General features: G+C 36.0%; 1 protein-coding gene across 5 annotated transcripts in view; it reads right to left on the bottom strand.

The window, feature by feature from the left end:
* Nucleotides 1–8544, bottom strand: part of FBXL4 (F-box and leucine-rich repeat protein 4) — a 48341-nt gene extending 39797 nt beyond the window's left edge. For all 5 annotated transcript variants that reach the window (XM_014543922.1, XM_014543923.1, XM_014543924.1 and 2 more), the window contains exons 1-3: nucleotides 8521–8544; nucleotides 4554–4661; nucleotides 3324–3907 (exon numbers count right to left, since the gene is read on the bottom strand). In XM_014543922.1, the coding sequence (XP_014399408.1) occupies nucleotides 3324–3835 (512 nt within the window). In that variant the 5' untranslated portion in view covers nucleotides 3836–3907; nucleotides 4554–4661; nucleotides 8521–8544. The remainder of the gene's footprint in view (nucleotides 1–3323; nucleotides 3908–4553; nucleotides 4662–8520) is intronic.
* Nucleotides 8545–12513: the final 3969 nt, after the last annotated feature.

Genomic DNA, 12513 nt, shown 5'->3' with positions numbered 1-12513 from the left:
CATACGTGTAAAATTACCAACTGTTCTTTTTTCGAGATTTTGATAATTTCTCAGTATAAACTGAGATTTTTACTATGAGATGATGGTGATAATAAATGATGTTGATATTTCATTTGTTTGCCTTTTTAATATGTGTTTATTTAGCTAAGTAAATAATCTGACAACCCTGTATCAGTTCTCTAATTTTTATTATCATTACTATTAGGTTCACTATCGTAGCTGACTTTCCCTACCTGTACTCTGCTTGCTTCAATTAAGGGCTTCCACCTCCAGCCTTCAGAGAACTGACTGGGGGAGGCTCTTCAGCCAGGTGTGGTATGTGCCTGAAAGATTTCCATTCCCATAGCCTATAACTGACGACAGACAGGTGCAGCAGTGTGAGAGCCCATCTCTCTAGCAACTTTGCCTCCAGGCCGACTAGGACTGCACACATGAAATTGCATCCTTGCCTGACTTCTTCCCTTCCCCAAAGCGCTTTCCCCACTCCCATACTGGTCTCTCCAAGAGGATTTCCATAACAAATCACTTACATAGGAATAGTCTTCTCAAGGTCTGCTTCTGGGAAACTGGACCCAAGGGCTCTATGACATCCCAAAGTCTGGAAGTCACTACTCTAGAGCTTAAGAATGGCACTTCCATGCTTGTGACCCTTCAACAGTTCATCTCCTACACTCTGGGACTTTCACTTCTTCAAACACCAAGATCTCAGCTCATGGTTTCACCTTTGCATGTGCTCTTCTCTCTCCACCTTTCCTATCCAAACTTAAGCCTCCTCAACCCTCAGTCTCAAAGTCACTGCCGCGGTGAAAACTTCCCTGAGCCCAATGAATGAGGCTCTTCCTTCCACCAACACATGTTCCCTATAATCTCAGGGTCCTCTTCCATGCTGGCCTGTAAACTCAAAAGAACACAAGTCATATTTGTCTGGCTCTGTTTTGTTCTCAGACTGAACTGGCAGAGCAAGCCATGTTTCTGACTATCCAAAGAAATTCACCAAAATGAGAACAGCTACTGAATCCAGGCAGAAGATTGTGAACTGGTTTTTCCCCCCTGTATATTTTCTTTTCTTTTTTTTGTATTTCATAACAAGCTTTTTAAACAATGAAACATCTACTGATTTCATAATCAGGAAAATTAAAAAGACCCCTTTCTATTGTGCAATAGTAAATGTTGGTTAGATTCTTTCTCTCCTAAAATGTAATGGTATTTTCTGTAGAATAAAGCTAAAAATGAGTTAAGTACATTAGATTTCACTGTAAATAAAGCTGTCACTTTAGTCACTATCACACATTAGAGCTCTCAGCTAGAAACCAAGAGTATAGCTTATACTCACAATCAACTATGCAGACATAAAGTGTTAGATTAGAGGAAAGACATTACATGTTTCATAGACTTTTCTCTCTAAATTTGGTCAGCATTTTAAGAAAAAGGTGGATAACTTTGTAGGAAAGAGGCAAAGAATGACAGAGTTCAAAAAAAGCAATTCTTATATAAAAAAGGATTCTGCCCAAAGTACTTTTATTTCTCCTCAGAAAAAAAAATCTGTATATTAAAAGATGCTGGTTTTTTGTGTTTAAAATAATTTGATTCAGACTGTCGAATCTCAGAGGGAAGGCAGGGGTGGGTGGGTAGGTGGGAAGAGACCAACCAAAGGACTTGTATGCTTATATGCATAACCCATGGACACAGACAATAGTGTGGTGAAGGTCTAGGGTGGGGGGTGGGGGCAAGCTAGAAGGGGTCAATGGGGAAAAAAGGGGGACATATGTAATACTTTCAATAACAAAGATTTTTAAAAAATAATTTGGTTCATTAATAATATTGTTCACAATAAATTATCAAGGCAGTTCTAAAAGAACAATAAGATCATACCAGCAGTCTCCAGCTTGAGTTGAGCTGTGCTCTACATTTGTTTCCTGGGTGGCTGGGAGTTGTTCCTCAGAGTTGAGGGAACAGGGAAGTCAAAGAAGCAGTATGTCAGGTGGCAGCTGATCCCTGCCCCCTTTACTCCTCCACTGGCACCTGGGATCCTACAATTTAACAGGTGCCAACAAACTGCTCTGGGGCTAGAATAAACTCAAGGGCAGGGATTTTATCTATTTTGTTCTCTGTTGTACCCCTAATAACTAGCATAATGCTAAATACATAGTAGACACACAAATATTTAATTAATAAAGTGATATAAAGATCTAAAAAGTGATAATATCAACAAGTAATAGAAAAATGGGCAAATAATATAATCGGATAGCTCAAGGAAAAGGAAATATCAACAGTTCTTAAACATGAGAAAATATTCAATCTCAGATAATAATTTTAACTTAAAATTAACATGAGACAACATTTTTTACTTACCAAATTGACAAAAATATTAAAATGTATTAACACACTCTGTAGGAGGGGCTTTGGCAAAACATGTATGCACATACATTGCTATTGGAAATATAAATAGGTAGAGCCTCTTTGGAGGTAGAGTTGACACTATATATTAAAATTACAAATGCAGAGAAACTTGGCCCAGCAATCCTGAGAATTTATCCCACATGTGAAATGACTCATGACAAGGTTATATACTGTCTTAAAGTTTATAACAGCAAAAGTATGGAAACAACTGAGTACTCATCAATAGGGGAGTGGTTAACAAGGTGGGGTACACATACATTGTGCATTACTTGCAACTGTAGAAAAGAATGAGTAAGCACTCTTTGCACTTCTATGAAAAGATCCAATATGTACGACTAAATGAAATAAGGTACAAAACAATATGAACAGTGTGCTTATTTTTGTGTATAAAGAAAATACGACTATATTTGTATTTGCTTATATTTATATAAATAAACTGGAAAAATGCCAAGGAAGTGGATAAAAGTGGCATTTTTTGTATTTTTTCAGGGAGGGAGAGATGAGTTCTAGGCTCATGGAGAACAGGGTACTTTTTTAAATTATGCACTTTTTAGGTTAATGAAACATGAATATACTAGTCAAATAATTATATGTTTAAAAACCAGCAGGCTGAACTACAAAAACAAGAGAAAGAGAAATAAAGAGGCACTGCTATGCAAATTAATTATGTAAATAGTAAATTCTGTGACACACAAATTTCACAATCTCTGAATATTATGATGTGAGGTGTTAAGGGTATGAAGAATGTATTAAATCTTCATATATGTGATTTTTCTTTTCCCATCATAAAACTAAGGAACATTTTAAAAATCAAATCTGTTTAAATTACGTAAGAGAATGCTTCCAATAAAACAAGCCCTGCAACATTAAAACAACCAACACCTTTCAGCCATATGACATGATCACTACAAAATGAGTCTTACCTTACTTCAGCCGGTGGACTTGGGGAATAGGGATTTGCAGAGCAAGCTAGGATTCTAATGACCGCTCCAGGATGATAGGTTTCCAGAACATGAACAGCTGTAGGATACACCTGTTGTTCAAAGGTAAGTTCCACATAGTCTTGGCTCTGAAAATTAGGCGGCGTCCTCTTGAATGGCAAGGAAGCACTGGGACACTGATCCCACCATGTTCCATAAGTTCGAAACACAGCTGTCTGAGTGAAGTCACCAGAACTTGGGAATACATTTGGGACACCTGCCAAATTCCACATGGTATAGGACATACTATTCTCACTTCCATAATGGGAACTGAAATCCACCACTTCTTTGGCATACTGGACCACCTCTGCATTCAGAGGGGAAGTCCGGATGTTTGATTCTATGGCTCTATGGCTGTTCATCATTTCTCCCCTCGCAGCTGTCCTGGCTCGGCGCCGCAGGCATAGATAATAAAACATGGTCAGAACTGTTAACATGGGGAAGACTGGTGACATGCAGATGTGAATTATGAAGCTTCAAAAGGTCAGGTGTCTTCCATAAGATGCATAAACTCTCTGAAGGATATTCTAAAAAAATCGAATGGCTTGATAAAATAATTTAAATAAGCAGAAAAATGCATAAAAATGAGGTAATAAGCAGGCTTTTTACCCAATGTAATTTCCCAGAATGAAACGGAAAAAAAAATTCACTGTAAATGTGAATCTCTAGTATAATCTATCTGATGTATTTTTAAGAAATCTAAATATTGAAATGGATACAATTTTATGCTACATGAGAAGTAAAACTAATATTATAAAACAATGGAAGATGTATCATCTCAAAACTCCCATTTTATACAAAATTATAACTATCCTTCAAGAAATACTGAGTTTAAACTTTAAAAATTAAAATTATTTAAAGTATATGGTAAACCACTAAAATACTGCTGTAAATCCAAAAAATCTTAGACATTTTTAATTTCACTTTTTAACAAGTGATTCCCTATTGTTAATTATTATTCATGCCAAAACATGCGGAGAACAGATCTCACATTATGGGAATATAGTTTTCTGGAGCTGACAGTTAATCCAGACCAACTAAATTAACTGCCTTACACATCACAGATCACCAGACAGTGCAGAGTTAATTTATAACTCTTAGCATTATTTGTTAGGGTGATCTACGGCTGGCTGGCATCTGGTTTGTTGCCAGCCACTCTTAAAAATCACTCACCCCCAGATAGAAAGGTCACAGGATATGCAAAAGTTGGCACTCATCCATGCAGCCTGAAAATGGCATGTTGACTTCAGGTACAAATGTTGACATGTGACATTCTTTTACCTGTAAGATAAGAATTTTTAAAAATATTTTAATTTTCAACTTAGGAAGTCAACTATCCCAAAAGATTTATCATTGATAAACAGCTACTTGTTAGACAGAACTTTCAAACTGAATAGGTCACACTTTTCTGAATTTGTGGACTATTATGAATAACTAATATATCTTGTTAATTTTATGAAAGAATATATAAAATATAATAATGAATCCTTTCTAAATAGAGATTGTAAACCCAGAGCTTATGAGTCAAACTATGCCAAAAGATATTTTATTGGGATCAGATAGTGTTTTTTAAAATTTGACTAGTTTGTAATTTTTAACAATCAAGAGGACCCCATTTAGAAGAGGTCTGAGCTCTCTGCGTATCTGCCATTATTCCTGGCCAGCTCTACCAGCTCACAGCCCAGGCCTGACCCCATTCACATTGAGTAGTTAACCTCTCATCTACACCAACAAGGAAATCAAACATGATTTTTGTACCTGTAAAGTCTGGAGCTTAACTTCTTCTAAGTAAAAGAAGAGGAATGTACTAACGTCTCTTTAGTAGAACAATGTGCTAGCCTTTGAAAACTTTAGTGCTAAGATTATAAAACATTACAATTTATAAAACACATAAGTAGGCTTATTTTCTGCTATCTGCTGGTACCATCTTTGTATCAGATATATAACCCAGTTCCACAAGGGTCTACATAGAACTAAATTTCTTGAAGGAGGGAATCTAGCCAAAGATCTTCAGTTCTCAAAGTACTCAGCACATAGTAAAAACAAAGTATCTGACTTGTTGACAGAAAAGGTAATAAGCACACAAAGAATTTATGTCTAAAATAATTTAAAATTACCTAACAGCATCCTTCTATTTCTCAATCCCAGCTAGACCCAAACCCAGTGAAATGCTTGACAAAATGTAACAAGTAAAATAGTAAATAAATAGCTGAGCTTGAAACAAGTGAGGAAAATCCACAGTTGTGAGAAACAGAGAAAGTCAAAGACAGAAAGCAGGAGCTGAAGCTAATATGACTCATGGCATCAGTTACAAGGCCTTAGTGGTTATAAGGAGACTTTCTGACACTCACACAAAAATGGCATTTCAAGCCACAGGTGCCATTTGGAAAGCCAAAACTCAGCAAAGATCACCCTATCCATGAAACCAGGAATAGGAAAACTTAGCTCACTGGCCAGGAAGCCCAAGATGTGATATCAACCTAGGAAATGGAGGAGAGTCACCAGAGTAAAATCAGACCCTTATTAGACATGTACTATGCACACAGTGTGAACCTAAGTTCATACTTCCTTCGTGGTTTAGAATCCATACTCCATCCCCAAGTCAAAAACTTTAAAAAGAAGTAGTCCTGACCCGGTAATGCTTTAGGGCCTGTTAGGGGCAGATGGGAACCATCTTTGCAGGGATGCTTCCACAACACAGGACAGAGGTTAAACCCTTTCTAAAGATTTACAGTGCTGAAGAACAGGTCATGTTATAAATGTGGGAAAAAATAATTACGTAGTAGATCACTTGCTTATGCAAACATCTCACCTACCACAAGTATAAATCTGTCAAGTAAAAAAAAATTTTTACAACTGCACAAATATCAAATCTTTTACACCAAAATGTGAAATGATACAGCTCTTTCTTTTACCATATATATTTTATTTCAAAATAAGCCCCCAGGTAAATTAAGAGGAATAATTTTCCAAAGAAGTTACTTAGTAACTCTCTTTTTTTTAAAAAAAATATATTTTATTGATTTTTTACAGAGAGAAAGGGAGAGGGATAGAGAGTTAGAAACATCGATGAGAGAGGAACATCGATCAGCTGCCTCCTGCACACCTCCTACTGGGGATGTGCCCCCAACCAAGGTACATGCCCTTGACTGGAATCGAACCTGGGACCCTTCGGTCCGCAGGCCAACACTCTATCCACTGAGCCAAACCAGTGAGGGCAGTAACTCTCTTTCTTAAAAGAAAAAAAAAGTGCCCTAACCGGTTTATCTCAGTGGATAGAGCGTTGGCCTGCGGACTGAAGGGTCCCAGGTTCGATTCCAGTCAAGGGCATGTACTTTGGTTGCGGGCACATCCCCAGTAGGGGGTGTGCAGGAGGCAGCTGATCGATGTTCCTCTCTCATCGATGTTTCTAACTCTCTATCCCTCTCCCTTTCTCTCTGTAAAAAATCAATAAAATATATTAAAAAAAAGACTAGAATATGAAAAATATTCTAGAAGTGTACATAAATTTCTAGAGCATTTAAAAAAATGAAATAAATTTAAATTATAAAAATGTAATTTAGGAAATAAACAACAATGTATAAGTATCCAACTCAATTGACTGGTCAGCTAATTTGGGAGACTGGATGCTTTATTCCTAGAAATCTTCAAGAGAAGGAAATACCATCTGCCAAGGTGGATGGATGCATTTGACTGTATAATCTTTGGACAACACTGCTTACTCCACAGCCTATAAATTGCTCACCCAAGCTCTTTTCACTCTCTTTATAAAATGGCATTTATCAGAAAGTAAAAGTTCTATAAAACCAAAGAAACATTTGCAAATTACATATCATTCATGTGAATGTTCATATTCTTGATGAAAAGATTGAGACAAATTGTGAAAGTCAAATTCTATTTGACATACAAACCACAAACTTTATAACTGTTTCCCAGCTAGCTTTGACCACTATAGAGATGGGATACTAGCAAAAGCAGCAAGTGTCATATATGCAATGTCATTTTTAGGCTGTTAAATAAAATTTTACATTGAGGCAACATATATAAAGGTGAGTTACAAACTATAAATATATGTATTACATGTTCAAATATCTTCAGTGTACAAGAGAAATGTAAATGGATGCTTTATTTTTTCCAACAATAAATAATCATTAGAGTTAACTTTTTGTGAGATAAAGCTAAAAATAACCAAAAAAATGAAAAAGCAAACAGCAACACTATTCAAAAATTTTAATAAAATTAAAAATCTGTTTTTAAAAATAAACAAGGCATAGAAAAAAATGTGCAAACCCATTGTTATTAACATCCTTCACTGATTCTAAACTCCTTTCTATCAACTAAGATGACATATAAAAGTGTTTTGGTGGTGAAGAACATATGGAAGACAAAGGATAACTCGATCTACTTTTCCCTGGGAAATGAAGCTGAAAAGGGGGAATAGTCTCGGGACACATGTGGACAGCAGCGACCAACGCAGAAGTCCAAACTGTCCATGTACTGTCTGGACCTTTGCCAAGGAGTGGAGGTGATTTGTGATAACCAATGAATATCCTAATGGGCAATAAACCAATGCACAAGATACAATAACTCTATTTTGTGAGGAGAATGGGATTTAAAAACAAAATTATTTTTCCCACCTAATGCAAATATGTAAATATTAGTCTGTACACTAAATTTTTCCAAAAGGACACTTATAAAAATGTATCTTTGGGAGACATTTTCTTTTCAGTTCATTCAAAATGCTTCTTTAAAGCCTCTTGCAACATATAAAAATATCATTTTCCATTTAACAAAAAGTCTGAATTAAAAACAGGGGGACCTTTATTTTATTAGTTGTTTAATCCAATCATTTATCTGCAATGGTTATGAAGTGAGAATTTCTCGGCAACACAATGAACTTTTATACTCACATAATCAAGGAATACAAAACAACAGCCATTTAACCTGTATCCTGAGACCTTCACACTCCCTGGGAAACAACTTGCTTTATAGGACATGATTTTATTATAATGCTTTATTTTCAACTACGTCTTTCATATTATAAACTGCTTACCAAAGTTAAATAATACCATTACAGAGAAAGCAGTAACAGTGGGAAAGAGAAATTAAGCGGTACAGACAAGGGAGAACATATGTTTACCACTGAGATTTGAAGTGAGATGGGGAGTCGATGAGGCGGAGAGAAGCAGGATGGCAGCAACTGCAGAGAAGACGGCTTGTGCTTTGGTAGAGGAAAAGGGAGGAAGGAAAAGGACTTTTCATGAAATAAGCAAAAGGAGGCAATAGGAATGAACTTGAGCCAGGGCCACACAAAGGCTAGGTTCATGGTGTGATAAAGGAACCTGGAAAACAAGTTGAAAACTCAAGAGGATTCTCGACTTAAATTGAAAAGACACAGAAAAAGGTAAAAAGAACAGGCAATAAGGTAGTGTCATATATTGAAGGCAGTTGTAACACAATACTTACTTGCAAAATATCCCACAGAGATATGTCAATGAAGTGAGAGATAAAAAGAGCATTTAGGCAGCCTTGTAGCATAGTACCAAAAGGTAAAAGTGCATAATGTGGTACCAAATCAAGAAAACAGGCTGAACCTTAATTGTTATTTCTGTATACTGCTGAAACTGATCAAGAGACACTATGTTGAGGAAAGGACTTTTCTGGTTGAGTCTAGAAATCAAGACATGGGCAAACTGAGGAAATGATCAAGAAGAGTGGATTACAATTGAATTTGTGCAGAGCTGACACTCATAACCAGCCCTCTTTGCAGGCCTGCCCCATCTCTGGCTTTCTATGGCACCACATGCTCTTATATCTCCTTCCATCGCTCAAATAACTGCTTCCCAGTCTCCTCTTGGGTCTTCTTCTTCCTCATTCTCAAGTGTATTAAGGTACCATTAAAGGAAGGCTCTCTTTCTGATAAAATGATACACCACAACATTCCACCTGCCTGGCACCAGTCTTCTCCCACACTTGCTTCAACCACCAGACTGCACTTAGGCTTTGCCACTAAGGCTGGGTTCCCCTGGAACACCCTTGCTCTTCCTCAGCCTGGCACCCTCTTATCCATCCTTTAGTCAGGTTTAGACCTTATCTATCACCTACTTTTTCTTTGCTCTTGCACGTAGTGTATCATTCCCTATATGCTGAGGTAATTTTCTATCCTAGCAGACAATAAATTCCTCAAGTTCAGAGAATGTGTCTTAATTATAACTATACCCTTAGGGCCTAGTACATGTCAATAAACATTTGTTCTGTGTGGTTTTTTTGTTGTTTGTGTTTTTTTTGAAGACTGGCAGAGTAGATAGCAGAAGACAGTTAAAATAAACATAGAAATCAAACCAGTGACTCTTCAAGATAAGGCACATGTAGACCAAAAAATGAAGCAAAAAAAAGTTCTTGATATAGAAAAAAAGGGGAAACATCTATAATAATAAAAGCGTAATATGCCAATTAGACTGGATGTCCTTCTGGACGAAGCTGGGGCTGCGAGGGAAGCCCGGGTCCCGGGTACCAGAAGGGAGCTGCTGCCGGCAGCAGGGGGAAGGAAGGCCTACTGTTGCACAAATTTTGTGCATCGGGCCTCTAGTTTAATAATAAAAAACAAAGCACAGTAGGTGAGAATCAAATGTATGACCTTCTTTGAAGCCATCCAATAAGTAATAGTATGCACATATTGTTCAAAGAGAAGGTAAAAAAAAAAAAGTAGTAACTTCCCTGATTGAATAAATAATTTTAAAAGGGGAAGATAAAATATAAAAAGTAACCAGTGACCTTATAATTAAATCTAAATTATCACTGAAACAGTAGTGGTAAAGTTGAAAGGGATGGTTAGAGAAAAACAGAAGTAATGTACAAAGGAAATAAAATCAATAGAGCCAAGAATGGGGGAAGCCAAGGAGTCAAGGTTTCACCTTATTAAATGGAGATGTGAGAGTAACAGAAAGTCAATTATACATAGTTCTAGATTTGAAAACTTGCAGGGGAGAAAAAAAAGTAAATATGAATAAGTTAAAATCTCCTATTAAAAGATAAACTCTTTCGCACAAGGGATCCTTGTGATAGAATGGCTCTGTATTTTGGCTTTGGGAGTCACAAGATCTACATAAAATTGCTGAGAACTAAACACATGTGTGCATATAAAACTGATGAAATCTGAGTATGGTCTGTCAATTGTATCTGTATCAATTTCCTAGGTATAATATGCTATAGTTTTATGCAAGATGTTACCATTGGAGGAAACTGGATGAAGTCTACACAGGATCTTTCTGTACCATTTCTTATAACTGCATGTGAATCTATAATCATCTTTTTAAAAACAGATATTTTAATAATGCAAATAAATAAATAAAGGCATACTTTCAAATTGGGAGGAGTGAAGATTAAAAGGATAATGAAAGTCCAGCTGTATGATGTTTGGTGTATAAGAGAGACAAGTAAAGCAAAACAATACAGAAAGACTAAAAATCAACATATGGGCAATAAAGATCTATCTGGTATACACAAAACTGACACAGATGGCAATAGTAATATCAGACAATGTAGACTCCAAGGCAAAAATCATTAAATAGGGCAAAAAAGGACATTTTATATTTCGTAAGATTAAAATCCACTAAGAACAAACCACTACATATAGTAATCTATAAGATGGATTTAATCAAATTCATACTCACTGTAGGAAACAAACATTTTGCTTACTCATTTGTCAGTTTTGAGAAAATAATAAGGATGTAGTATGTTATACTGGATATGTCAAATCAAAACAACAGGGTGATGGCTTATCAAAAATGTCTTAGAAAAATGCCCAGACATTTAGAAAAGTAAATTTAGAATATTATCATAGCAACCATTTTTTAAAACAAATCTAAATATGTAATACAAAATATCCAATAAAAGGATATATACAAAGAATATTTTAATAACCTTGCGGGGGAAATTCAGAGGCCATACAGAAAATAGCGGAACTGACAATATACATAGTAAAGATTTCCATGCAGCAAAAGCTCCCAGAAACAGCATTAAAAGAATATACTATAAGAAATACTAGTAAATGATATACCAAGTCATTAATAGCCATTACACGTAAAGATCTATTACAAATCAATAAGTAAAAGGACACTTCCACAGAAAACTAAGCAAACAATATAAACAGGTAAGTAATACAAATGGCTAATAAATATTTACAGATATTCAACTCTGTCAATAAGCAAAAAAATGCACAATTAAAGCAGTACTAAAATCGTATTTTTCATCAATAAAATTACAAAAATGGAAAAAAAATGATTGTATCATCTTAGCAGCAATGATTCTGAGACAATTCTTCACCGGTTTTATAAGCAGGGGCACTGAGAGCCTTTGTTCCAGACTATGTTTTTAAGGGTGTTTCTACAGCAAATATCCTCCATAGATAAAGAAAGGTCTCCCTGTGGAGGCGAGGGCAGGTTTGTTCACTATCCAGCATAATAAAGATAATGTTTGGACCTAGGGCAAAGGTTAGGCAGGTTTACTTGCAGCCTATTATGAAAGATTCAGATTCCCTAAGCACGGGGTTCCTCTCCTCATCTACTGCATGTGCTAGAATCATCTGGCCCTCATCACAGAACCCAGTGTTAATTAGGGCTCAAGGAAGCAGCACAAGAAAATGATGATCCTCTGACGACTTTTATTTCTGTGCATTGTCTCTGACCCAGGAGTCTCATGTTATCTTCTAGCATCCATGAGATTGTTAACTTGCATGTAGAGTAAAATCTCAGCCTTGACCATTCTTGGCAATGAGATGGCAGCAGCACCATTCTCATAAATTGCATAAATTTGTTCTTAAAACACCCTTTTGAAGAGCAACATGGAACAATCTATCAACATTTAAAAATAGCCTTTGAACCAGCAATCCCACATCTAAACATTTACACTAAAGAAATAAACAAATGTGCATATGTACATACAAAAATGATCTCTGTAGTTTTGTTGGTAATAGAAATAAATTTGGAATTGGCTAAATATCAATAGGGAATTGGTTATATATTAAAATTTGGGGGTTATTCCTACAATGAAATACCAAAAAAGTTTAAAAAGAATGTTATATGCAGTAACATAGATTGTCATCAATTATTACTAACTGGAATTATAATTATAC

This window comes from Myotis brandtii, unplaced genomic scaffold (assembly GCF_000412655.1).
Source record: "Myotis brandtii unplaced genomic scaffold, ASM41265v1 scaffold343, whole genome shotgun sequence".
Lineage (NCBI taxonomy): Eukaryota > Metazoa > Chordata > Mammalia > Chiroptera > Vespertilionidae > Myotis > Myotis brandtii.
This window is presented reverse-complemented; position numbering and strand designations above follow the sequence as displayed.